The sequence below is a fragment of the Pteropus vampyrus genome, unplaced genomic scaffold, assembly GCF_000151845.1.
Source record: "Pteropus vampyrus isolate Shadow unplaced genomic scaffold, Pvam_2.0 Scaffold349, whole genome shotgun sequence".
NCBI classification, from domain to species: domain Eukaryota; kingdom Metazoa; phylum Chordata; class Mammalia; order Chiroptera; family Pteropodidae; genus Pteropus; species Pteropus vampyrus.
In genome coordinates this window covers 1,410,384-1,436,803 of record NW_011889130.1, presented here as the reverse complement: position 1 = coordinate 1,436,803, position 26,420 = coordinate 1,410,384, and the positions used below count along the sequence as shown (strand labels likewise).

The 26,420-nt window shown below is 44.6% G+C and overlaps 1 protein-coding gene across 13 annotated transcripts in view; it reads left to right on the top strand.

Annotated features, from left to right (window-relative positions):
• WNK2 (WNK lysine deficient protein kinase 2) overlaps positions 1 to 25,746 on the top strand; it is a 106,024-nt gene extending 80,278 nt beyond the window's left edge. For 6 of the 13 annotated variants that reach the window (XM_011378924.2, XM_011378925.2, XM_011378926.2 and 3 more), the window contains 7 exons: positions 1,959 to 2,173; positions 3,129 to 3,317; positions 4,011 to 4,109; positions 9,458 to 9,502; positions 10,915 to 11,174; positions 22,578 to 22,683; positions 25,557 to 25,746. In XM_011378924.2, coding sequence (XP_011377226.1) covers positions 1,959 to 2,173; positions 3,129 to 3,317; positions 4,011 to 4,109; positions 9,458 to 9,502; positions 10,915 to 11,174; positions 22,578 to 22,683; positions 25,557 to 25,582 — 940 coding nt within the window. In that variant the 3' untranslated portion in view covers positions 25,583 to 25,746. Of the gene's footprint in view, positions 1 to 1,958; positions 2,174 to 3,128; positions 3,318 to 4,010; positions 4,111 to 9,457; positions 9,503 to 10,914; positions 11,175 to 22,577; positions 22,684 to 25,556 lie in introns of those variants that run through there. The other 7 variants (XM_011378923.2, XM_023522579.1, XM_023522580.1 and 4 more) reach the window with 7 other exon arrangements.
• Positions 25,747 to 26,420: the final 674 nt, after the last annotated feature.

The window sequence follows — 26,420 nt, the reverse complement described above, 5'->3', positions numbered from 1 at the left end:
CACATGCAGAGGGGCTAGTCTGCGCTCTCATGGGGGTGTTGCCCAGAAAGCCTGGGGTCAGCAGGAATGAGAGGGGACCAGGGGAGCCTAGATGCAGCTGCCTTCCACGGTGAGGGAAATTGGAGGGGTGGGAGGGAGAAAACCTGGAAGAAGTAGCTTTGCGTTCTGAGGAGGTAGGGCCTGGGAGTGAAGGGGCCAGAGTCAGAGGTGATGGGTGCCTAAAGCTTGGGGGAAAAGGTGTGGCCTGGAGGTGAAGGGGTGGGGCCAGAGGAGGGGAAGGGAGAGAGCAAAGAAACACCACAAAGGAAAAGGTTCCAGGAGCCTGAGAGGGGCTGGCTCTCTGTCCTGATAAGAAGGCCGTAGAACCCAGTAGACTGGAGAGACCATTTAGAAGAGGGCAAGGTTTGGCCCTGAATTGATGAGACTTGGTGGCTACCAGTTAGGAGGTAGTCCTGCTTGTGTCAGACCTGCTGGTACCCTGTGGAGGCTTGGGTGCCTGTCTCCCCTCATCCCACCAGTATTTGCAGCATAGAGTCCCTGGGAGCCTCATGCTCTGAGAGGCCGGCTTCAGCCCCTGGGACTGGGTGGAAAGAAAGGATGAGCTTTGGGGCAGGAGACTCAGAGTTGGGGATCTCCCCTAGGTCCTTCTAAATCAGATGCTTCCCAGCTGACTCAGTATCCCCCACCCCTCTCCAAACAGCTTTCACTTCAGAACATCTCATCATGTCAGAAGCTAATCTGATGCAATAGCAATTTGCTGTTTAGAGAGTCATTTTTCTAAAATAAACCAGGCCGGTGTTGAAGACCCAAGAGGTAAAATCAGAACTTGCCTCATCCTGTCCAATTATGAAAAAAAACCTGTTTCCCAAGTAAGCACACATAGAGATGAGCCTGGAGTGAAGCTGAGAGGCTGAGCCCTCTGGCCAGGGCGGCAGAGGCCCATGAGACTTGGTTAAAGGGATGGTATCTGGCCCAGTACCACTCTAGTTGCAGAAGGTAAGAGGCAGACGAGGAAGGTAGCCAGGGACTCGGCCATTATGTCCTAAGGGAGACCAGCAGGGACCGCTGGCTCTTCTCTGCCTTGTCCTAGAAACTGCCCTTACACACAGCCAGTGCTTCCACTGAGAACTTAATGGAGGTTTCCCACCTGCGTGGCCTGTCAACTCAGCTCTGTGCCCTGTGGGTGATGTTGCCTGAGCTGGGAGCCCCCATGGCAAGGAGGGGCTGCAACCAGAACCCCAGGCCCCTGGTTATCAATCTGTGTCTGGACTTGAACCTGCCACATTCTCTCATCTGAGAGGCTTCTGGTGCTATCTGCCCTCCAGTGGAGGAAGTAACACCTGGTAAACCTCCCAATTCTGAATACTGTTTTTTCCTTTCGCCTATGTTTATGTTCAGGGTTTGTATTTTGAGCATAAATGTGTGAAGTTGTCCATACCCCCCTCCAAAAAAGTAATAAAAAATACAGCGTGTTATGAATCTGGATGTTGGAAAACTTATATCTACTTAGGCTGGCCTTCTGCAGCTTCGTGTCATTAGGTGTTGATGCCAGGGGCCCCCTGTAATGCCCACTTAGTTTAGGTGTAAAGAAACAGAAAGCGATATTTAAATGAAAGGCCCGTGTCCCCTACTGTGGGCTGCCCACCCCATTCCTAACACCCTTCGAGGACTCTCCTATAGCAGCGGTCTTCAACCTTTTTGGCATGAGGGATTGGCGCTCCTATGAGAATCTAATGCCTGATGATCTGAGGTGGAGCTGAGGCAGTGATGCTAGCATTGGGGAGCGGCTACAAACACAGATGAAGCTTCGCTTGCCTGCTGCTCACCTCCTGCTGTGTGGCCCGGTTTCTAACAGACCATGGACTGATACTAGTCTAGACCCTTGTCCTAGAGGGGCATTATGTGGTTTGGAAATGACCAGCAGACTCACTTGCCCTCCCTTCTCTGCACTCCTGCAGACACCTGAAGGAAATTTCAGAGCTGCAGAGCCAGCAGAAGCAAGAGATCGAGGCCCTGTACCGCCGCCTGGGCAAGCCGCTACCCCCCAACCTGGGGCTCTTCCATACAGCACCCCCAGCTGGCCGCCGGAGAAAGACCAGCAAGAGCAAGCTGAAGGCGGGGAAGTTGCTGAACCCACTGGTGCAACAGCTCAAGGTCGTGGCCTCCAGCACAGGTTGGCCCTGTGCCCTCCTGGCCACCCTTGGGCAGGGGCTGGGCCGGGAGTGGGGCAGATGAAAGGCAGATACCCAGACCTCGAAAAGTGCTTCCTGACTCTGTTCTCTTAGGAATGGGGAAGCCATGTGGGCTGTAGAGGGCTAGGGCCTCTTCCCCAATGCTGTTGTAAGAAGAAAGGGCTGTGAGTGGGCAGGCCTGCTCAGAGCCCTCGGCCACCCATGGGCTACAGTGTGCGAGAGAGGTGGAGGAGGCTCAGGTTTTCCAGAGCTGAGGGCTGCTCTCCCCTACCTACTCCTCCCTGCAGGGTACTGCCTAGGATAGGTCTGCTTCCTCTGACCCTGATTCTCAGACATATATCACCTGCTGACAGTGGGGATTGAGCAGCTGTTTTTGGGAAGGGAGAGGATAGGGTAGTAGGACCCCTTGCCCTTAACCATGATGCCCAAGCAACTGGGGATGCTTGCTGACCCAAGCCTCTACACTCTGGAATAGAGATCCAGTGAGCTGAAATCCTCAGTTGCACCAGGTGGGAAGCTGGTGGTGAGCTGACCATAAGCCATCCCTCTTAGTGTTGTATATGACTTGCAGGGTACACATCTTTGAGTTGCAAGAATTATATGAATTACATACTAATTCTGAAGCTAACAGGAGACTAATTAGAGTGAGGAGGAAGTTTACAGGCCCACTTTGAGCCCAGATGTGCATCTCCAGATGTGCTGTCCTTTCACTGTATTTGTACAACACAGGCCCAGCACAGTGTTGGTGACTAGTGGAGACAGTGGTCATTTTCTTTATTCTTCCCAACACTCTGACCCAGCCACATACCCATTGCCTGATGGGACTCAGCTTCTTCAAGGTCACCTAGCAAAGAGCAGGGAGGATGGATACACCTTGCACTGGCTGGTCTGTCCTGTGGCGCCTCATGGTGCCTGTCCCCCCTTCTCCCCACCCAGGTCATTTGTCAGACTGCAGCAGAGCCCCTCCTGCTAAGGACCCCACCAAAGCTGGGGCGGGGCCCGTGGCAGCATCAGACCCGTGTGGGAAGGCAGTTCAGACCCAGCAGCCTTGCTCCGTGCGGGCCTCCTTGTCTGCAGACATCTGCTCCGGCTTAGCCAGTGATGGAGGCGGAGCGCATGGCCCAGGTGATTCTCAGTTTGCCCGTCTCCGAGCATGTGCTAGCCACGTAGGGCCCATGTGGTGTAGAGGGGACGTGAGCTGTGGCCAATGCTTCTTAAAGAAGTAATCATAGATGTAGCCTTTGGATGAAAAGAGTGGATGACCCACCCATTACTGAGTCTTACTGTAAGTGGCTCAGAGGGAGGTATGCTTGGCTAGAGCGACCTGGGAAAGGCACCAGGACCACTGAGAGGTCAGATGTGGTGTCTGCTTTGTGCTCTGTGCTGGATCTCAGGCACTGGCCTCCCCTGTCCAAGCCCCCTGCTAAACACAGGTCCTTCTGTCAGGAGGGCCGTTGGGGGGACAAGGGCACAGCTCTTGAGCTGGGAATTTGGCCTTGAGGAGGAATTGCCGTGGACGCAGCAGCCGTGCGATGAGGTGCTTCACCCGTGCCATGTCTGTCCAGAGACACGGTGGTGACTGCTGCCGCGTCTGGTCCCCTGCCCCACCCCACACCCGCTCCCGGGGTTCGCTTCTCTTTTGTTCCAATGCTTCCTCCTTTCCATTATGTGGTCAGTGGCTGTGGTCCTCTAGGCTGGGCTAGGTGCAGCCGTGGATGCTAAGTGACGAGGCTGATGTGGCTGGTGGTGTAGGAGGAAGCCCATAGACTGTACTTGATTCCTGTCTCTTTGTTTTCTTCCCTCTATATTCATTTGCAGGCTGGACGGTTTACCACCCAACGTCTGAGAGAGTGACCTATAAGTCTAATAGCAAACCTCGCGCTCGATTCCTCAGTGGACCTGTGTCTGTGTCCATCTGTCTGTATTTGTTCTTTTGTATTTTATCACCTCCTGGCCCTTGGTTTCTCCCCCACCCCCTCCCTGTCTTCATTACCTTCTACACATTTTATAGGATGCCACCCCACCCCATTGAACTCATCTATTTAATATAAATAACGGAGCCCTGTCCATGCCCACGCATCTGGCCCCAGAAAGCACCAGTGCATGCTCTCGGCTCCTGCCTGGGCACCAAAAGCATGCGCAGTGGCCTGCCCACTCTTGACCTCAGTGCTCCACCCCAGACCCCCAAGGCACTCTGCGTTTCTCTCATCACTTTTTTTTTTTTTTTTTATGTTGGACGTAGTTTTATTTCTGTTGCGATTGTGGCAAATACACACGTCCACTGTCCCCAGTTCCAGCGACAACAAAAAGACAACCCCGGCCTTCTCTAGACGCATGGTGTGTTTCACATGTGTCTGGACTTTGAAGATATGCATGTAGCAAACTAAAACAGTGCTAGAAGGTCACTGGAGAGTATAACTTCTGTATAAGGGCTATATCACAACATCCAGTACTGTCTACCCCTGCCCGCTCCCTGCATGTGGAAATGTTGAGAATGGGCTCCAGCTAGGATGCCTCAGCCCCTCTCTCCACTCTGTTCACCTTGAATTCTCTCCAGTACTGGGAGAGGTGACTACTAGCCTCCTGCTGCATTCCACATATGGGCCCAGCCCCTCATGGTCTTCTCTCTAGCTCCTGTACTTTACGTGGTGTGTTTCCCTCTCATCTCATGGACCTCAGAGATGAAGTCAATTATGCAGTTTCTCAAAGCCCTGCAAAACCAAAACTTAGTCCCAGTTGTCCTCAGAGTCTCTGGAATGCTATCCTAGTACCCAGGACTCATGTCCAGGAATGGCATACCTGCTTCGGGCTGTCCAAAATTGTTTCATCCCTCAGATCGATTGGCAAATTAATCAAAAGCTGTGGGCTTTTCAGATTTTGATTTTTTTAATAGAAAACTTAAGCTTTTTACCAATTGGATTGGACATGCTGATTTGGGGCACATGGCTTTTTACTTGTACAATAAAGATACATTGTGCTTGTTGGGACCTGAGGCCACAGTAGGCATCTGTCCCTGTCAGAGGGCCCAGAGCATCCTCCCCTGGTAGGCAGGTGGGATGGTTCAGAGGCCCAGGACTAGGTAGAAATGCCCAGCGGGGGACCCAGCACTCCTCTTTTCCTGACAAGTGCCTTGTTCAGCTCAGGTGTCACTGGGCTGCTGGTTAGTTGCTGAGTTGAGTGGTGGGGTGGGAGGAGGCCTGCATCCTGGCTCCTTGCTCACTCACTGTTCATCTTCTGCCCGTATGTGTACAGCTATCGCCCGGGAGGTTGTAGTGTGAGGGCATCTGGGTATCCAGGCATTTCATGCTCAGACAGGTGACTGCTGTCCCTGCTGGGAGGGTTGCTGGCCAGATGTAGGAAGCTTGTTAGAGCAGGTTATGGTTTCCCCTGGGTAGTTGGGGTAAAAACATGTGAGTGAGCAGCACCATGCTTATCTCTTGGGCTGTCACCACTCTATACCTGGTTCTGTTTTTTTTTGTTTTTAAAAAAGGGTTTTATTTTGCTTCACTATTACTTATTCTAAAATAAAAGAAAAATTTGAGGCACAGCAGGGACAAAGAGTTAAGATTTTGCTTCTGTTGTTGGTCAGGAGGAAAGGAATGTGTGAGGCACAGCTTAGTGGCAGGTGGGGGACCTGGCCTCAGGCAGGTTGGTTTTAGGCAGCAGCACATGTCAGCCTACTGGGCCTTGGTTCTTCTGACTGTGAATACAAGGACACTGCTCTTTTCACAGTCTAGTTGTTTTCAGGCTGTCTTGGCTGAGTCCCTAGTCTTTTCAGGCCACAGTATGGCCTCTATATGCTCTGAAGTTGCTGGTGAGGAGAGTGCTTGGCCTGCGCTGGCCCTCTTGCCCACATCCATGGGGACTAGGCTGGTGTGAAGACTCAGAGCTCCCCTGTTGCTCCGATGGAGGTGGAGGAGCCAGAACACACACCCGCTCCTTCCTGTCCGGTATCCACTTGGCTGGCCCTTGGGGCTTCTCCTGGAGCCACTATCTGCTAGTTTCTAGGTGACCAGAGAGCATGTACCTGTGAAAGACTTCAGGAAAGTTCAGAGCTGATCTGGGAGGGCCAAGAGCTTGGCCACAAGAGGAGGAGGAGGGAGCTGGAGCTTGGGCTCCAAGAGCCACGGCTGTGGGGTACAGGGCATCTGGCCCAGCCCAAGCTGGAGAGATTTTTAGTTTCTTGTCCTGAAAGGAACAGGAGATAAGGTTCCACAAAAACAAAATCTGAAGTATAGGAAATCCCAGTTCTCTGAAACTCAGAGAAGATACAAGAGGCTGGGTGGTGGTGCCCAGGGTGGAGCTGTAGGCAGCCTCCAGGGGGTCGGGAGGTGACCCCATGTTGGAGAAGTGACCAGGCTTGGGTCACAGAGAATGGAGAGGTTGCAGCCTCATTACCTCCTTGGGGTAGGCGCCAGACAATCGTGCTATCTCATGGGCAGACCCAGGGGAAGGCCAGACCCTGAGGCATTACAGACCCTGGGGATAGGATAGTCCCTGAGGTCACTGCCCATCCTATAGGACCCCTCTTGCACTGTTGAACAGTTGGGCAGCTTGGGTTGGGTTGCAAAAGTGATGGTGTCCTGGTGTCGTATTGGTCAGAAGTTGTTGTTAGACCCGTTGACCCTCCCCTTCCCTGGCTCCTCCTTGTCTGACCAGAGGCAGATGCCATTATCCTCCAGGATCTCTCTTTCTGTGCACATGGAGCCATTGTGTTTTTCTCACGTGTCTTCATCAGTGGGCCTAACATTTATAATACAGCAAGTTTGTCTCTGGGACCCCCACTACCACTGTGCAGCCCTGCCCCAGGCCCTGCCCTCCCTCCCTGTGGGGACCCCCCATGGTGGGTGTGGGAGAGGGCCCTGGGATAGGGGAGGACACCCAGGGAGGAAACTCCAACTCCTATGCAGTCCCCCACCATGCCTAAGCCCACCCAGGCCGAATTTGTGTGCAGCTTGAACAGCGGGCTGTCCAAGGAACCAGCCCCTGTGCTTCAGGAACCGTGCAACCTGGGCAGTGATGCTCAGGGTGAAGTCACCCCAGGGCAGAGCCAAGACGCATCGCTTCCCAGTTCCTGCTTCACAGATAAGTTTTGGCACTTTTCTCAGCTTAAGAACTTGGTGGCTCAATACATTTTCTTCTCTGTGCCAGAACTGAGTGCCTATACTGCTGTTGGGGTAAGGCCAACCCACTGGAGATGTGTGTCGTCATGGGGGTGGGGAGCCCTGGCTGGTCTCTGCTGAGGCTGCAGCCTCAGTTCCATGTGACCTTCATTAATATTTGAACACTTGATAAATGGCAAGTGTGGGGATGGCTCTAGAGCCTGGCCCATATTTTAAGCAATCTGTCCCCATCACATACCCCTGAATTTGAGGCATTCTCCTGGTAACCAGCCAAAGGTCTGGGAGGTGGCAGGTGCCCAGTAGGATGGCCATCCACACCAGGAGCAGCCTCTGTTTCTGTGCCAGAGTGAATATGGGAACATGCAGTGTGGGGGCCTCACCTTACTGCAGGCCTGGGTGCTGCCTGGTCTGGCTGTTGAGGGCAGGAGGCTTGTTGCTCTGTGGGGTGCTCCTGTAGACGCATGCTACACGAGGATAAGATGCTGTAGGTCATCCTGTGTGCTGCCCTATGTGGTCACTTTCCCAAATAGTTCTGGGGCCAGGAACTTCCTAGGACCTATAGAGAGATCTCCATTCTCCACAGGAAACCAGGGGTGGGGCTGATTTAAACCATCATGCCCCATGTGGACCCCTATGTGGGCCTCTTGTATGTCTCGTGTGGGCCCCAGGTAGCCTCGTGTGGGTCCTGTACGAGTCCTATGTGGGCCCTTTGTGGGCTTCCTGTCAGTCTTGTGTGGGTTCTGTGTGTGCCTCCCATGGGTCCTGTGTGGGCCTTGTGTGGGTGCCATGTGGATCATGTGTGGGCCCTGGTGCCAAAGGGCCCTGTGTTCCCAGGATTCCATCTAAAACACAGACCAGTAAAGGCCCTTCAGCCACACTGAGAGTTAGCTGAGTGGTCCAGACGGCTTCTGTTTGGCCCTTCTGTTTTCATTTGGACATTAGAGATCCAGCAGACCATCACCTCTCTTTCTCAAGTCAGCCTCAGCACAGAGGATGAACTAAATAAGAACAACTGGATTCAAGTCTAATGCACACAGCTTTCCCCTAAGGAGCTTGGGTTGACTTTTGCCCCCTGTTCTCTAACAGGAGGCAGTGGCTTGTCTTCCTTGGCTAGAGTGCTGGGATGGTGCTGTTGTCGATGCCCTCCAGGGCAAGGTGAAGTGCTCCTGGTGAGGGGCCATGGGCGGGAGCACAGACAGACCTTTCATGGTAGCAGCGCAGCCTTGTTGAGTGACCTTGGGGATGCCTGAGATGTCTTTGCCTGTACCATCTCTGTCTGCCCAGCTCCCGGGAAGACAGAGTAAGCCAGGTGTGACAGTCCCTCCTGGCCAGCTTGTCTGCCCTCCAGATGGGCACTGACTGTTAGGTCATGCCAAGCATTAAAGCCAGTGTGTCACCTGTCTGTCAGCATGGACAGCCTTGGAGATCGCAGGGTCCAACAGCCCTTGATGGTGGTCCAATGAGAAGGAGGCCTCGCCCTGCCCTGGTGGATAGGGAATACCAGGTGGGGCTGAGTATAGCAAAGAATATGGATCAGCCCTGCCTCTCACCTCTCTAGATAGGACCCCTTGTATTTCCTCCTTGATGCCCACCACTGGCCTAGTCAGGGCAGCTATGGGAGATCCAGGATTGGCCTCAAACCTGCATAAACAATGTATCTTTTTGCACTTGGAAAACATCCCATGGGCCTCTTGGCCAGGTGGAGCCAGGTCCTGCTGCAGTGAGCATTCTCCTGGCTGACATTAGTGGAGTTTTCTTGCCTCTACCAGTGGGGCTTCCGAAAGCCCTATATTTTAAAGCCAAGCAGTGTGCTTTGCCTTTTTTTGTTGTTTACTTTCTTTTCTTTTTCGTTTTCTTTCTTTCTTTCTTTTTTTTTTTTAATATGCTTCTAGAGACACACACACTTCTATCTGAAGCTTGGGGCTTGGCCCTGCACCTCCGCCCCTCGGCGAAGCTCGGGTGAACTGCACACTGACTCGGGGACGCCCAGTGAGCCCAGGCGGCTAATCCCTTCTCTCTGAACTGCTGGCCTTTGCTCCTCCTCGCACACTGATGACTTTTGCTTAGAGTGTGGTGGCTTGTCCCCGTGTGTGCTGTCCTGCCTAATCCTGTGGTCTTGTGTCATTTCTTTTTCCCTTGCAGGGTCTGCCTTGAAGCGTCTCTGTCTAGGCAAAGAGCACAGCAGTCGTAATTATCGGGTTTTTTTTACCCCTTGTCCGCTTTTCATCGCATGGGCTTTATTGTGGCTAGCGCACATCAAGGTTTCCAATGCCGGGCCTGGAGCCACGGGGTGTGGTCCTGCTCTGCACCCACCCTCCGTGGGCACCGCTTCATCTCCACCTGGTGGGACAGCCACCCGCAGGTGCCCCTTCACATCTCCATGGCTCCTAGACTTTGTGCATTCTCACCAGTTCACATCTAACAGGCTCTCCTTCCCCGGAACGTTCACACATTACCAATCGTTAATTGGCTCCTTTTCCAAAACCATAGGAATGAGTATTTCCTTGAAGTGCTAAAGATGAGTGCCCCTAGAGGAGAGATGCCAGGACAAAATGGGTATCAGTCTACCTGGGCCGCCCACTGCTCTCATCTCGCGCCTTTTTTCTTTTGTTTTTTTCTTTTCTGGCTGAAATGTTCATGTAGTTATAGCTTTGTGTGTGTGGAATCTCATTACTAATGTTTAACTGTTTGTGTCTGTGCTTTTTCGTCACTAGCCACTAGACTACATTTTGCAACGGCTTGTTTGAAGAGATGGTCATTAGGTTCTTATTATTTTTTTTAATGTAGAACATTTAAAAATCGGCTTATTCAAAATTACCAACCAGAAATTATGTGTTGGAGGGAGGGAAGGGAACACAATTCTTTAAAAAGTAAAATGTCCTGTGTTGGTTTTTTAAAACAAATCTTTCAGTGAAGTGGTGAATGCACTCATCTTTGTCCAGTGCTGTCTGACCCTTGGCCGCAGGTCTCCCCAGCAGCCAGGCCTCCTAGCTCCTCTCAATGTGGTCAGCAGCTCCTCAGATGGCACCCAGATTGCAGGCCCATGACGGAAAGCTCAGGGTGTTTGTGCCCTTTGTTAGTGCCTTCTGTACAGGCTCTGGTGAGGATAGGCATAATTTCTGTGTCTTCAGTTCCAAACTACCAAGCCATTTAAATTCACAGGAATGCCAGTGGTTAGTTGCCAGCATTTTCCCTGTGCCCGAAGAATAGTGGGAGCTACTGTGTGCTGAGCTCTCTGCCCAAAATATTGTCCCCTTTGAGTCCTCGTATTAGAGCAAACTGTACAGAGAGGCCTGAAGAGTCTGCCACCAGTCTGTGCCAGGAGTTTTCTGAGCTCTCTCACTCGGGTCTGGTGGGCCTGAGCAGTATGAGCATAGTGGATGCCGAGTAAGGCTGTCACCAGCTGGGGTCCTGTCCTCTGGCCTGGATGATGAAATGGGTTACACAACCTGTGTAAATGTTCCATTGTGTTTAAATATAGACCATCTCCTGAAGCAAGGTTTTGTCTGGCCTAAGCGAGACCATTGTATGGATGACTGCGGCCAGCTATGGTGCTGGGGAGCGGTGTCACCAACCCTGGCCTGTATGTGCCTCCCCAGGGTCCTCTACCAGCAGCCTGGTCCCCGGCCCCGAGCCGGGTCCCCCACCCACCCTGCATGTCCAGGCTCAGGTGAATAACAGCAACAACAAGAAAGGCACCTTCACGGATGACCTTCACAAGCTGGTGGATGAGTGGACCAGCAAGACAGTGGGGGTTGCTCAGCTGAAGCCATCACTCAACCAGCTGAAGCAGACACAGAAGCTGCACAACATGGAGGCCACGGCTGGCTGGGCTCTTGGGCCTGGCGAAATACAGGCTGTAAGTGGGGTGTGGTGGCGGCAAAGTTACAGGGTGGGAACAGGGCTTCTATCCCAGATCTTAGAAGAGCAGCAGAACCCAGGGTCACCCCTTGTTGGGTTTTAAGGTGTGCCCAGACCACATGGGGGCAGAAGTCAGGAGCTGTTTTCTTACTTAGGTTGTGTGATGCATTCCTGTGTCAGGACTATGCCGACTTCAAACCTACTTAGAAGAATATTTCCTCTTTTTCAATCTTCTGGAGGAGTTTGTGCAAGATTGTGTTATTTCTTCCTGAAACACTTAACAAAGTTCATTTATGAGATCGTCTGGGCTAGGAGTTCTTTTTTTTTTTGAATGTGCGTAGATTCCCCTCTGACCTTTTATTTTGAAGAATTTTGAACATATGGAAGAGTTGAAAATTCTGTAGTGAACTCTCACGTATCCCATCTGCACTCTGTGATTGACATTTTGCTGTTTTTATTACACATCTGTCTATCCCTTGAAGGTAGTAAGGTTTTCATAATGGATTCAATTTCTTTTATAGTTTTATACCATGTGGAGTTTCTCTTTCTTTTTTCTGTTAAACTCTGCTTTTCTAGCATTTGGTACATATCTAAATTTATCTAAGTTTAATTAATCAAGTCCATAATCTTTTTTCACCCTTTGTAGAATTTGGAGTGATGTCTTTTTTTTCATTCCTGAAATTAGTCCACTCTCTCTCATTTTCTCCTTATGCAGTCTCTTTAGGGGTTTATAAATTTTATTAGCCTCTTCAAGGAATTTGTTTTGGTTTCGATGATATTCTTTATTATATATTTCATTAATTTCCTTTTATTTCTTTCTGTCTATCTTTTGGTTACTTTTTTTATTTTACAAAGTGTCTTGAGATGTGCAGTTCATTGATTTCCAGCCTTTCTTTTTTTGAAGGACAGTCTTCAGGCTATAAAATTTCCTCTAAAGGTTTTAGTTGCATCTCAAAGATTTTGTTATGTAGTGTTTTCTTTGACCTTCCATTCAAAATATTTTGCAATTTCCACTATGATTTTAAGTAACATAATTATTTATTTCCTTGTGATTTTTTATTACTGTTTTTTTTTTTTTTTAGCCTAATTATACCGTAATAAGAGAACAAATTTTGAGTGTTTTTAGTTTGTTTAAATTTGCTGGGACTGGCGTTTTGATTGAAGTTGTCAGTGTTGGTCACTGTCCATGGATGCTTGGGGCCAGCATCTTTTCATTCCCTCTCATATCCACACTCCCAGTCTCTTCTGAACGACCTCAGCACCCTCCTGATAGTTACACCTTCATCTGTCTAACTCCTTAAGTCCATTCTCCATTATTCTGCAGCAAAGTCGAGAATCCTTAACATGGACCCAAGGCCCTGTAGGGTCTGTGCCCTGAACCCTGGGAGGCTTGTCATGCACACACAGGCCCCACAGCACCTGTGCTGGGCTATGCCCCGTCTGTCCGCCCTGCTGATCTTAGTGTTCAGATGGCTGGGATTCTTACTAAGGTTTTGTTTTTATTTTGCTATTTTTTTGTGGTAAATCTATATAACATAAAATTTACCATTTTAATCATTTTAAAGTATATAGTTTAATAGCATTATGTATGTTCACAATGTTGTGCAACTATCACCACTATCCATATCTAGAACTTTTTTATTATCCCAAACAGAAACTACTCATTAAGAAATAACTCTCCAGTTCTCTCCCTCTGGTACCTCCAGTTATCTTGCCCCTGTTAACTTTTAATTCTACTTTCTGTTTCTATGACTGTGAATACTTTAGGTACCTCATATAAGTGGAATCGTATAGTATTTGACTTTTCCTGTCTGGTTTATTTAATTTACCATAATGTTTTTAAGGTACATTTGTATTGTAGCATGTTTTAGAACTTTATTCTTTTTTTTTTTCCTTTTTTTTTTATTGTGGTAAAATACATATAACATAAAATTTGTCATCTTAACCATTTTTAAGTGCCGGTTCAGTGGCATTAAGTACATTAATATTGTTGTTCAACTATTACCACCATCTATCTCCAGAATTTTAAAATCTTGCAACATAAAAATTCTGTACTCATTGAAAAATACCTCCCCATTTCTTCCCCCTGCCCCCAGCCCCCGGCAGCCACCATTCTACCTTCTTTCTCTATGAATTTGATTATTCTAGGTCCTCATGTAAGTGGAAAGATACAATATTTGTTTTTTTATAACTAGTTTATTTCATCAGGGTTCATCTATGTTGTAGCTTGTGTCAGAATTTCCTTTTAAAGGTTGAATAATATTCCATGTGTATACGCTACATTTCATTTATCCATTCATTCATCCACGGACACTTGGGTTGCTTCTACCTTTTAACTATTGTGAATAATGCTACTATGAACATCAGTGTACAGATATCTTTTTGAGATTCTGCTTTCAGTTCTTTTAGGTATATATCCAGCAATGGAATCACTGGATCATATGGTAATTCTGTCTTTAATTTTTTGAGGAATTGCTACACTGTTTTTCAGGGTGGCAGCACCATTTTATATTCCCATCAACAACACACAAAGGTTCTAGTTTTTCCTCATTTTTGCCAATACTTTTTATTTTCTGATTTTCTAAATGGTAATCATCCTAATGGGTGTGAGGTACGATATCTCATTGTAGCTTTGATTTGCATTTCCATCATGATTAGTAATGTTGACATATTTTCATGTGTTTTTTGGCTATTTGTATATCTTCTCTAGAGAAATAACAATTCAAGTCCTTTGCTCATTTTTGAATAGCAGTTTTTATTGTTCAGTTGTAGTTCTTTATATATTCTGGATATGAATCCCTTACCAGATATATGATTCACAGATATTTTCTCCCATTCTCTGTGTTGACTTTTTACTCCGTGGTTAGTACCTTTTAATGCACAAAAGTTTTTAATTTTCATGAAGACCAATTTATCTATTTTTTTCTTTTGTCGTGTCTGTCTTTGGTGACATATCCAAGAAATCATTGACAAATCCAACGTCAAAGATTTCCCCCTGTAATTCTTTCTAAGAGTTTAATAATTTTAGCTCATATGTTTAGCTGCTAACTTCTTTCCATCTTGAATTAATTTTTGTATATGGTGTTAGGTTAGGGCTCAGCTTCTTTTCTTTTGCATGTGGATATCCAGTTTTCCTAGCAGAATTTGTTGAAAAGACTCTTTTTCCCATTGAATGTTCTTGGCATCCTTATTGAAAATCACTTAAACATGTGTGCAAAGGTTTATTTCTGTATTCTGTATTTTGTTGGTCTGTATGTCTTTTGCCAATTTCATACTGCTTTGATTTATGTAGCTTTGTAGTAAGTTTTGGAACCAGGAAATGTGAATCCAACTCTTTTTCTTTTTCAATGTTGTTTTGGTTATTGGAAGCCCCTTAAGAATCTTAGTGAATTTTAGTTTTTTTTTTTAATTAAAAAATTGCCATTGAGACTTTAATAGTAATTTCATTGAATCTATATATTACTTTGGGTAGTATTAACATGTTAACAATACTAAATCTTCCAAACCATGAACATGGGATATCTTTCCATTTATTTATGTCTTCTTTAATTTCTTTTAGCAATGTTTTGTAGTTTTCAGGATGTTAGTCTTTCAACTCCTTAAATTTATTCCTAAGTATTTTATTACTTTTTATATTATTGTAAAATGAAATTTTTTTAAATTTCGTTTTTAGATTATTAGAAATACAACTGACTTTGTACCCTGCAACTTTGCTGAATTCATGAATTAGCTCTAACAGGTTTTTGTTTCTATTTGTGTGTGTGTGTGTGTGTGTGTGTGTGTGGATTTTTTTAGGGTTATCTACATGTAAAATGTCGCCTCTGAACAGAGATAATTTTATTTCTTTCCAGTATGTTTGCCTCTTATTTTTTTTCTTGCTTAATTTTTCTGGCTAGAACTTCCATTATGATATTGAATAGAAGTGGCAAAAGCAAGGATCCTTGTCTTTTTCCTGATTTTAGAGGAAATACTTTGAGCCTTTCACCGTTGAGAGTGATATTAGCTATGGGATTTTTATGTATTTAGCCTTCATCATATTGAGGAAATTCCATTTGTTTCTAGTTTATTGAGTGTTTTTATCATGAAAGAGTGTTGGCTTTTTTCAAGTGCTTTTTCTGTATGAATTGAGATTTTTATCCTTCATCTTATTAATGGTGTATCATATTGATTTTCATATGTTAAACCACTCTTGCATTCCTGTGATAAATCCCACCTAGCCATGGTGTATACTCCTAACATACTACTGAATTTGTTTTGCTAGTGTTTTATTGAGGATATTGGCATCAGTATTCATCCCCTGATAAATATTAGTCTGTAATTTTCTCTTCTTGTGATGTGTTTATTTATCTTTGGTATCAAGGTAATGTTGGCCACCTAGAATGAGTTAGGAAGTGTTTCCACCTCTTCCAACTTCTTAGAAGAGTTCGAGAAAGATTAGTGTTCATTCTTTAAATGTCTGGTAGTCTTCACCAGTGAAGTCATCTATCTGGTCCTGAGCTTGTCTTTGTTGAGAGGTTTTTGATTACCAATTCAATCTTACTACTATTGTAGGTCTGTTCAGATTTTCTGTTTCTTCTTGAGTCTGTTCTAGTAGTTTGTGTGTCCCTGGAAATTTTTATATTTCATGTAAATTATCCAATATGGTAGCTAAAACTATCAATTTGTCGATATTTTCAAAGAACTAACTTTTGGTTTTATTGTTTTTTCTCTATTGTTCTTCTATTCTTTATTTTGTTTACTTTTATTATGATATACAGTTAGGTTATTGATTTAAAATCTTTTTTAATGTAGGCTTTTTCAGCTATAAATTTCCCTCTGAGAACTTCTTTTTCTTTATCTCATAAATTTAGATGTGATGTATTTTCCTTTTCATTTGTTCCAAAGTATTTTCTAATTTCTTTTACCCTTCGGTTAAGAATATGTTGTTTAATTTCTGCACATATGTCAGTTTTCTAGTTTTCTTTTTGTTATTGATTTCTAATTTTTTTCATTGTGTTAGAAAAGATACTTTATATGATTTTGATCTTTTAAAATTTAAGACTTGTTTCATGGTCTAACATATGGCCTGTTCTGGAGAATGTTCATTGTGCACTTGAAAAGAATGTGTATTCTGCTGTTGTTGGATGGAGTATTCTGTAAATATTTGTTAGAACTAGTTGGATTATGTTGATATTCAAGTTCTCTCTTATAGATTTGTCTGGTTTTTGTATTCTCTGTTGAAAGTGAAGTATTGAAGTCTGCAACTAATAATGTAGAACTGTCTATTTCTTCAGTTCTCTCTCCACATTGTATAATTTGGGGCTATATCATTAGATGCTTATATATTTATAATTGTTATGTCCTGATTGATTAAAACTTTTATCAATATATAATGTCCTTCTTTGTCTCTTGTAACCTTTTTTGACTTAAAATCTGTTTTGTCTGATAATATAATAGCTTCCCAGCTCTCTTTTCCATTTTTTCACTCTCAGCCTGTTTGTCTTTGTATTCAAAATGAGTCTCTTACAGATAGCATATAGATCAACCAAACTTCTTATTCATTCTGTCAATCTCTGATTATTAATTGGAGAGTTTAATCAGTTTACATATAATGTAATTATAGATTAGGAAAGATTTCTGCTATCCAACTATTTGTTTTCTGTATGTCTCAGGTTTTTATTCCTTAATTCCTTCATTACTGCTTTTAAACAAATATTTGGTGGGGTTTTTTTTTTTGTTTTTTTTTTTTTGTAGAGTATAATTTTGATTCCCTTTCTCTTTACTTTTCTGTATAATTTTAGTTAGTCTCTTATTAGTTACCTTGGGGATTACAATTAATGCCTTAAATTTATAATGACCTAGATTGAATAATACAGACTTCATTTCAATAGTATATAAACAGCCTACTTTTAGACATCATCGTCCCTCCCCCTTTGTATTGTTTTTGTTACAGATTTAATTTTTATATGTTACCTGTCCATTAACACAGATTTACAATTATTGTTTATTGCTCTTGCCTTTTAAATTATATAGGGGAAACATAGAATTAAAACCAAAAGTACAATAAATTTACCTACTTAGTTACCTTTTTTATTTCTTCATATGGCTCTGATTTACTGTCTATTATCCTTTCAGTTCAGTCTGAAGGACTGCCGTTAGCATTTCTTATAGGGCAGATCCTTTAGTAACAACCTGTCTTAGTTATTGTTTATCCAGAGTCTTAATTTCACCTTCATTCTTGAAGGATCCTTTCATTAGATGTAGAATTCGTGATTGACAGCTCTTTCTTTATGTAAAGTATTTTTTTCTGTCCCATCTCACTCTCTGTCTCTGTCTCTCTCTTCTCCTTCTTAGATGCCCATAATGCATATATTATATAGTATTCCTCAGAACCTTAGGCTTTGTATACTTTTCTTCATTCTTCTCTTTCTGTTCCCCAGACTCGGTAATTTCAATTGAATGGTTTCAAGTTTGCTGATCATTTATTCTGCCTGCTCATATCTGATGTTGAGCCCCTCTAGTAGAATTTTAAATTTCAGTTATTATATTTTTCAGCTCTGATATTTTTGTTTGGTTGCTTTTCTAATTTGTCTCTTTATTAACATTCTCATGTTGTTCATCTTTTATTTTCCTGGTTTCTTTTTTGTCCATAGTTTCCTTTAACTCTTTGAGCATATTTAAGACAGATGATTTAATGTCCTTATTTAGTAAGTCCAAAGTCTAGACTTCCTCAGGGATGGTTTCTGCTATTTTTTCTCTTTGTATGGCCATACTTTCCTGTTTGTTCATATAATTTATGATTTCTTATTGAAAACTGGACATTTGAATATTATAAGTGGTAACTCTGGAAACAGATTCTCTTTTTTCCCCAGTATTTGCTGGTTTTGTTTGTTTGTGTTCAATTGTTTGTGTTCAGCAATTGTTTCAAGGGTCAATTGTATATGTCCTTTGCCATATACAATGTCCTTTGCCATATACAATGACCCTTGAAACAATTGCTGAACACAAACAATTGTTTCGACTGAACGTCAGAAGCTTAATTTGCATAAGCCTTTACTTCTTGCTTGCATTGAGACAAGTGGTGAAAGCTTAAGGTCTTCTCAAGTCTTTTCTGAACATGCATCCTGCTCTGGGCATACACATGGCTTTCTAAGTTCCCCAGTAAATTCTAATTTTGAATGCCCTAATTTCCCAAAGAAACTCTCTCCTGTGCTTTTTTACCCTGGCTTTAGGCAGTCTATATATGTCTCAATCATAATCTTTGGCCCCTGGCAACTGTGGATTTTTTGATTGCCTTACAATGTTTTGAGCGATATAAATTTGGAGTTCCAAATTTAGCCAGAGAAGTACACCTGTGTGAGCCCTTAAGTCCCCCACCCCCACCCCAAACAGGTTAGGACAGACATATAAAATAATTTGTGAATATGATCTCTGCTCCCTCCAGACCAGGGAACCATACTGGAGGAATGCTGGCTGCCTTCTTCAAGACTGCTGTAAAGCGAGGGAGAGGATGAGCCAAGGGCCAGTAAAAATAAAATGCTTTCCTACTTTTTAAAATTTGCCTTTTTCTCTATTTGCTTTTTGCTTCTGCTTGAGTGCTATAAACCTTTAGCTGCTTCCTGGAGTTCTGACAGTTTCTGGTGTTTTTTTTCAATGTTTCTATGGAAAGATGGAAGTTTGGAACTGCCTACTCTTCCATTTTGCTAGTATCACTCCTAATCTAATGAGTTTCTCCGTGTTTGTGCATATTTTATCAGTTATGGAAAGAAGAATTTTGAAATTTTCCATTACAGTTGTGGGTTTGTGTATTTCTTATAGTTTGTTGAATTTTGCTTTATGTATTTTGAAACTATGTTATTAAGTATATTCAAATTTAGATTTGCCATATCAGACTTGTGAGTTGGACTTAAACATTATGAAGTATCTCTTATGATTTTTGCCTTTAAATCTACTTTGTCTGAAATTGCTATAACTATAGTAGCTCATGTTGGGTTATTATTTACATGGCATATAGCTTCTCATTCTTTACTTGCAGTCTTTCTATATCCTTATGTTTTAGATGTATCTCTTGTAAATAGCGTATGATTCTGTTTAGTTTTTTAATTCTGTTTTTAATTATTTTGTCCATTTATATTTAGTGTAAATTATCAAAATCTTTTTTTTCTTACCCATTTCCTAGACAATACAAAGACCATAAAACACTTTAACTGCATTTTCTCCCCCTTTGGCATTTATTTCTCAATTCTATATAGACTTTCAATACCACAACACATTTTTTATACAGTCACATTCATCCACAGCTATTTACATTTTTACTAGTTGTGTTGTTTCATTCCTTCTTGCCTCTGATCTTCATCTGAGGTCATTCAGAATATCATTGAATATATGTGTACTAGTAATTAATTTTTCAGTTTTTGTCTAAAAATGTCTTTGTTTCATCGCCGTTCTTGGAGGATATTTTCAGTGGATATACGATTCTAGGTTGGCAGTTATTTAAGCATGTTGACATTTTCATTCCACTGTTATTTAGCTTCCCTTGTTTTTGTCAGAAGCAAGCAGCCAGTCTGTTGGTCCTTTGAAGATAATTGTTTTTCTTCTGGCTTCAAATGTTTTCATTTTCATAAGATTTATTATGTGGTGCCTAAGAATATACATTTTTATCCTGCTTAGACTTCATAGGGCTTCATGACTCAAAGGCTTGATTTCTTGATCAAATCTGGATTTTTTTTTTTTTTTTTTTGCCATTATCTCTTCCCATACAGCTCCTGCCCCACTCTCTTCCCCTCCTCTCCTTCTGAGACTCCAGTCCATATGTGAGGTCTTTTACTCTTTCCTTGGCCTCTTACATATTTTCTCATCTTTTGTCTCTTGATACTTTATTCCAGATATTTTCTTCAGATCTTTTAGTTCACAAAATTTTTTCCTTTTGTGTCTAAGCTGCTATTAATCTATCCATTGAGTTTTTAATTTCAGTTATTGTATTTTTCAGTTGAAGACTTTGTATTTGTTGTTCATCCCCCAACACACACACATCTACTGTATCTTTTTTTATAGTTTCCAGCTCTCTGCCCAAATTCTCAAACTCTGTCTTTCATGTAGTATTTTACAGTTTCCATTTTCTGTTTCACCTGGTTTTTCTTTCTATTGCCTTGTCTTGTCTTGTGACTTATTAAAAAATTGTGTGTGGGATGTTGTATTTGAAAATTTATTTGTAAAAAGAATTTGAAGCCTAGAAGTAGGTTCCTTATTGTTTTCATTTGCCTTTGGGTACCTTTACACATTCTTGTTGGCCATTTTGTGTAAAGTTCCTGGTCAGGGATCTTTACTATTTAAAAGTTGAAAAATCTCTATATTATTGACTTATGGGAATTCATTATATATCCTTTGCCATATACAATTGACCCTTGAACAGCATGAGGATTAGGGGTGCCAACCCTTGTGCAGTCAAAATCCACATATAACTATAGTCAGCCTGCTATGTGGATTCTTAACTGCATATCGAAACTCTAGTTGACCATTGAACAACACAGGTTCGAACCACTCAGGTCCACTATTTTTTTTTTATGAGCCTGTGTCTTGTCTTTTCATTTTTAATGATGAAAGAGAAATGGCAGAAGTTTTAATTTTGTTGAAGTCTAGTTTATCAAATTTTTTATGTTCAGTAATTTTTTTTGTTCTATCTGAGGAATCTTTGCCTCTTACCGGACCAGGAAGATATTCTCCTTTGTTTTTTTCTAGAAGTTTCATAGTTTAGCTGTTGCAGTCAGCCCTGTAAGCCACCTCAAATTAACTTTTGTGTATGGTTTGATTTAAGGGTCAATTTTTTTTCCTATGTGCATATATGGTTGTTCTAGCACCTTTCTTTCCAACATTCTTCAAGTGGCTACATATGTGTAGCTTCATTTCTAAACTCACTGTTTTGTTCCATCAAGCCATTCTTTTATCCTTATGTCAGTACTGTACCCTCTTAATCACTGTGGCTTTATAGTAAGTTTAATGTCTGATAATGTAAGACCTCCTACGTTGATCTTCAAGAATTTCTTGATTTTTTTTTTTTTTTTTTTTAGGTCCTTAATATTTCTATACATTTTACAAACAGCCTGTCATTTTCTACAAAATAGCCTTTTGGAATTTTGATTGGGATTGTATTGGATCTTTTGATACAACTGGATGAGATTTGACATGTTAACAATATTGAGTATTCCTATGAACAAATGACATTTCTGTTTATGTCTTTTCTATAAGCAAAGTTTTGTAGTTTTCAATGTAAAGGTATCACACATATTTCATTAAATGTATCTCTAGGTAGTGGATGTTTTGGAACGCAGTTGTAAATTGTATTGTTTTAAAGTTACAATCTCCCATTGTATGTTAGTATATAGAAATATGGTTGAGTTTTGTGCAGTCTTGCAAAATTTGCTTTTTAGCTCTAGAAATTGGTTTGTTCATTCTTTTGGGTTTTCTCCGTACACAATGTCGTCATCTGTAAATAAAGATTTTTTTTTTTTCCCCTAGTCTATGCTTCTCTTCCTTTCCTTGCCTTGGTTGGGACTTCCTATGCACGTTGACTAGGAGCGGGGGGCATTGGGGGAAGTGCATTTGGCATTTCATATCAGTACAGGGTTGGCTGCGGGTTCTGTAGAGCCGTTTCACAGATGGAGGAGGTGCCTCTGGCCTTGGCTGTTGTGCTTTCCTTGAAAGAATGTGGAACTCCTCAGATGTTCTCCATGCATCTGTGGAGAGCATCATGTGGGGTTCCTTCTCATTTTATTGCTGGGGTGAGGTGTAACAATTTCCACTGAGACAGCAGCATTGCATTCTTGGGGCACACCCCACTAAGTGGTGATGTTTTATCTTTTTTAGTTGCTGGGTTAGATCTGCCAACATTTTGTGTAGGGAGTTTGAACTTTGTCGTTCTCCTTTCTTTCAGTAGTCTCCTCTACTGAAAGGTTCTATGTCATGGTCATGCTAGTCTTACTATCATTGTTCACTGCCTCACCCTGTGCTTTCCTCTGGGGTGTGGAGAGCAGCGGGGCTTCCCTGCCATTGATTCCCAGGCTCTGGGCACATGCCCCTTAAAGCCCTTGGCTGCTCTGGTCCGTTCATATTGGCACTGACCAATCAAGCAGGAGGCCTTTGGGTTGAGATGTGCGGTCTCTCACTGCACCTTCAGGGATCAGGCCCCAGAGAGCCTGCTCTGGTCTGTGGATACCTGGAGTGTGTGGCCTAGAGGTGGCTAGGCTGCACATTTGAGGAATGAGGCAAGGTGAGTCTCTGCTTCTGGCCCTGTACTGTCAATGGTGTCAGCTATTAGAAGGAACCCCAAGGTGCCTAAGAATAGAGAAACTTTAGGAACCCCTGGGGCCACTGGGGGATGCCAGATGATTGCAGCCACATGTACCCTCCTCTTCTTGTTTTTTAGATGAATCCACCTCGAGCAGCAGTGGGGACACCATGTCTGGCCCTGGCACCTGGCCCTCTACCCACCACGGTCATTCCTGGAACTTCCCTGACCCTGCCCGTGCCAGGTACTACCCTCTCTGGCTTCTCAGCCTCACCCTGTGCACTGCCTCTGGGCCAGTACAGAAGCCTGTTCCCAGCTTCAGTTTCTTGGAGTAGCTGGGCAGCCCAGGAAGGCAGCCAGAGCCCTACCTGGGGACCAGGCCTGGGCGTAGCAGATAGGCCCATGCTTCCCGTGTTCTTAAGGCTTCCAGTGGCCAGAACACATAACCCCTGGCTGCAGATTACATAGCTCTCTAACTACTCTGCTCTGAATTGAACAGCCCAGAGGAACTGGGTTGTCATTTGGTCTCTGAGCCCTGCCCTGGCTGCCCAAAGGTACCTAGTGAAGGGGCCAGCGTGAGGGCCACCCTTGCTTTCTTTATTGCTGCAAACACTGTTTCTTCTTAGGTTCCATTGGTCTACATCTGCAGTCTTTGCACCTACTTCCTGTACTTGAGTTGATGGTTAGAACATTGTAATCTCCCTGCAGAATTACAGTACCTTGAATTACAGCCTTTCGTTCCCTGATGGAAAGAGATATTTAAAAAAACCCATATATCGGGAAAGGTGCATTTCATTTAAAATTGTGTTGTGTGTTGATATCTTTATTTCCTATTAAATTGCAGAGGCATAAATGGTTTACAAGTCTGAAGCTAAAGTCTGATTTTTAGTTTTCTTTTATAAGTGGCTTTTTAAAAAAAAAAAGTTGAACTAGTGACCTTGAATATTGAAGAATTGCAAATGGTAGGGGAGCTTTGCTTCATGCTCATGAAAGGTCTCTCTGGGCTTTTACGTCACTGGCAGCAGACAGATGAACACCCTCAACTGCTGTACTGCAGGCGCTGCCAGTGAGGTTCTTAAGGGGTGCATGGTTCCTGGGGCCAGGCATTGCTAGTAGTAGTTAATCTCTTAGTAAGGAACATTAGCAGCTATGTTTGGCTGTGTGGAACCTGCTGGAAAGTGCTAGGTGAGCAGAGATGCCCTCAAAGATCCAAAGCCAGGCAGGGCTACTGTGAGGTGGGGAAAGTAAGTGTGTGTGTGAGAACAGGAGCACAGGCAGGCTGCTACTCTGCAGAGACAGCGGGGCCCCTTTGTCTTGGGGATCCACCCACTCTCCTGCCTGCCCTCCTTCCTTTTCCATCATCTACACTGAGGCCTGTGGCTACCTGGGTCTCTGTCTGCCCAGTGCTTGCAGGCTGGTCTGCCTTCCTCTGTCCCCTAGACTGCTGTCCAAGCACCAAGGTCACCCTGCCTGGGCAGGGATATATCTCCCCTGGAGACATCAGTAGGACTCATCCCAAATGGGCACCAAACAGCCCCTAGTGGGAGCTGAAGGCCCTGCTCCTCACTAGCCAGAGTATTTCCCAGCCTCTGCAGGGAGGCAGCTGGTTGGGCTGCCCAGCTGTGAATTAATTGTAGAGTTCTGCTGTACTTTGGGACCTCACCAAAACTAGCTAACTAATTTTGGTTTAAATTTATTATTCTATCAATTCAATTAGAATTGAATTTTCTAGGTGATTATGCAGAATCTTCTGCCAGGGCACAATCCTGTAGTAAGAGATTTTTGTTCTCTGTGAGGTGCCCCCTGGATCCTTTGTAGAGTCTCAGTGCCAGGTTCCTGAGGGCAGTAGAAGCCACCTTCTCCCACTTCCCTGCACCAACTTGAGCTTTAGAACTTTAGCCTTGTATACAAATGGTCAGTGGCATGGAATCCCCAAGAGGTTGTATATTTGAAGGAGAAAAATAAACATTTTTGCTTGGAAACAGTGTGAAACTTCTTTTTCTTACTCTGTCCCTTAAAAGCCAAACCAGCCAGCTTTATAGAGAAGACAGGAGAGGGCACCTGGGTAGGTAGGCAGGCGGTGGGTGTCATCTCCCCAGCAGGAGCCAGGTGTAGCAGATGATGTGCCGCCAGGCTCTTAAAATGAGAGTGGAGTGTCGGGTGGGACCCTGTCTTCTGCACACAGCTCCCACTGGGTGTGGCCTGGGCCCCAAGGACAGCCAGCCTCTACCAGCTCCAGGCCTGAGTTGGCCTATTCCCTCTGCTTTCAGCCATTCAAACTGAACTGCATTTCGATGTGGGAAGGACTGACCCATGGACAGAGGGAGTCTCATGGTCAACTAAATGGTATCCCTGACCCCTTTCCATGTTGGCTCTCTCCCAGAAAGCTGGATTTGCGTGACTCTGTGGAAGAAGCACAGGGGGAGGCATCTGGTTCTGGGCCTTGTGAGAGAAGGAAGATTTAGGCTGAGACCATCAGAGTCATTTAAGGGACTCTGCTGTTCCAGAGGCATAGGGCCATGTCACAGGTGTCGGTGCGGGGAGAGTACCCACCACGCACCCCCTCTACCTCTTCCTCCCTGTGGTGCTCAGTATGTTTTCCTGGCCTACCTATCCTTGATGTCCTCATGCTCAGTGGTCTGTGTGTCTGCATGCATTCAAGCTGGGAGTCACAGCGCCTCCTGCTCCACCCAGCTTGGGTGGCTGCCCCCATCTGCTGCTCTCACATTTCCACTGAGATGCAGTCAGGGTTTGTGCCACTGCTCATGGAGGGAATGGGGACCTCGTGACCACATTTAGGGCTTCATCTCTGTTGGCCCTGGGCAGAGGCTGGGGCATCTTGGGGTTGATGTGCCCAAGGAGCCAGAGGCAGCTTGCTCTCTGTTACCTCAAGCATGCAGGCTCTGGGACGCCCTGTCTGATTTGAGGCAGTTGCTCAGTGTGGAAGGTGGCCAGAGGGCAGAGGCTGCCTGAGGTCCACCTGCATGGTGCACAGGTTTTGGTCAGGCCTCTGGGCCCTCTGAAGAACGTGACTGCTTTGGCATCACTGCTCCACCTTCCAGGGCCTGGTGCAACCATGTAGGGCTTATAATGAGCTGTGGTGGTTTTGTTTTCTAGATTCTGAAAGTGAGAAGCCCGACTGAGCCCAGGCAGGCCGATCTGACCCAGACGCCAGGCCCCATGTCGTCTCATGCAGAGCAGGCGAGTCCGCGCCTTGTGTCAGTTCACACTGTTTTGTAACCACTTTCTAAGCATTTTTTATTCACAATTGGAGACACAAATGTAATGCAAGAATAAAAAATATTTTGGGGGAAAAAGGACTTTGGTTTTTCAAACTCTCTTTTCCAGTGGCCCCCAGACAGGCAACTGGCCTCATACAGCAGTGAGCACAGGTGAGGGGTGCTGGAGAAACTCCAGAGACCACACAACAGGCTATCTGGGGCACCCTCAGCCAAGGGGTTTTTGGGTGTGGTGATGAACATTTGTAGTTTACGAGGTGACTTATAGTGCTCTTTTTAGCTCAGGGTCTTTGAATCAGACAGTAGCCAGAACAAGTCAGACAGGTGACATGGTCCCACTTCTCAGAGAAGCAACTAAGGCCGTGGATGGCAGGTAGCCTGGTATATTTCCAGGCACTTCCCGCTTCAGGCCCAGGCCAATGCCTATGGGACCCTAGAAGCCGAGCAGGAGTACATATCTCCAGTGATGGGCCCCTGGCCTGCAGAGATTCAGGCCTTTGTGCACACAGCTCCATTGATTTTGCTGACCCTCTCACTCTGTTGTTCCATGTCACTTGGAGGCATGTAACCCACTCCTGGGTACAGTGGAGCATCCATAATGGCCTGAAACATTGAGACCCCTGGCTACGAAGGGTAGCAGGACAGACCTGCCCTTTGGTGGGAGCCCAGGGCATACTGTATAAAGTGGGAAGCCTGCGAGTGTCCTCACAGAGAGATGTGGGTGGTAAAATTGTAGCCTGGC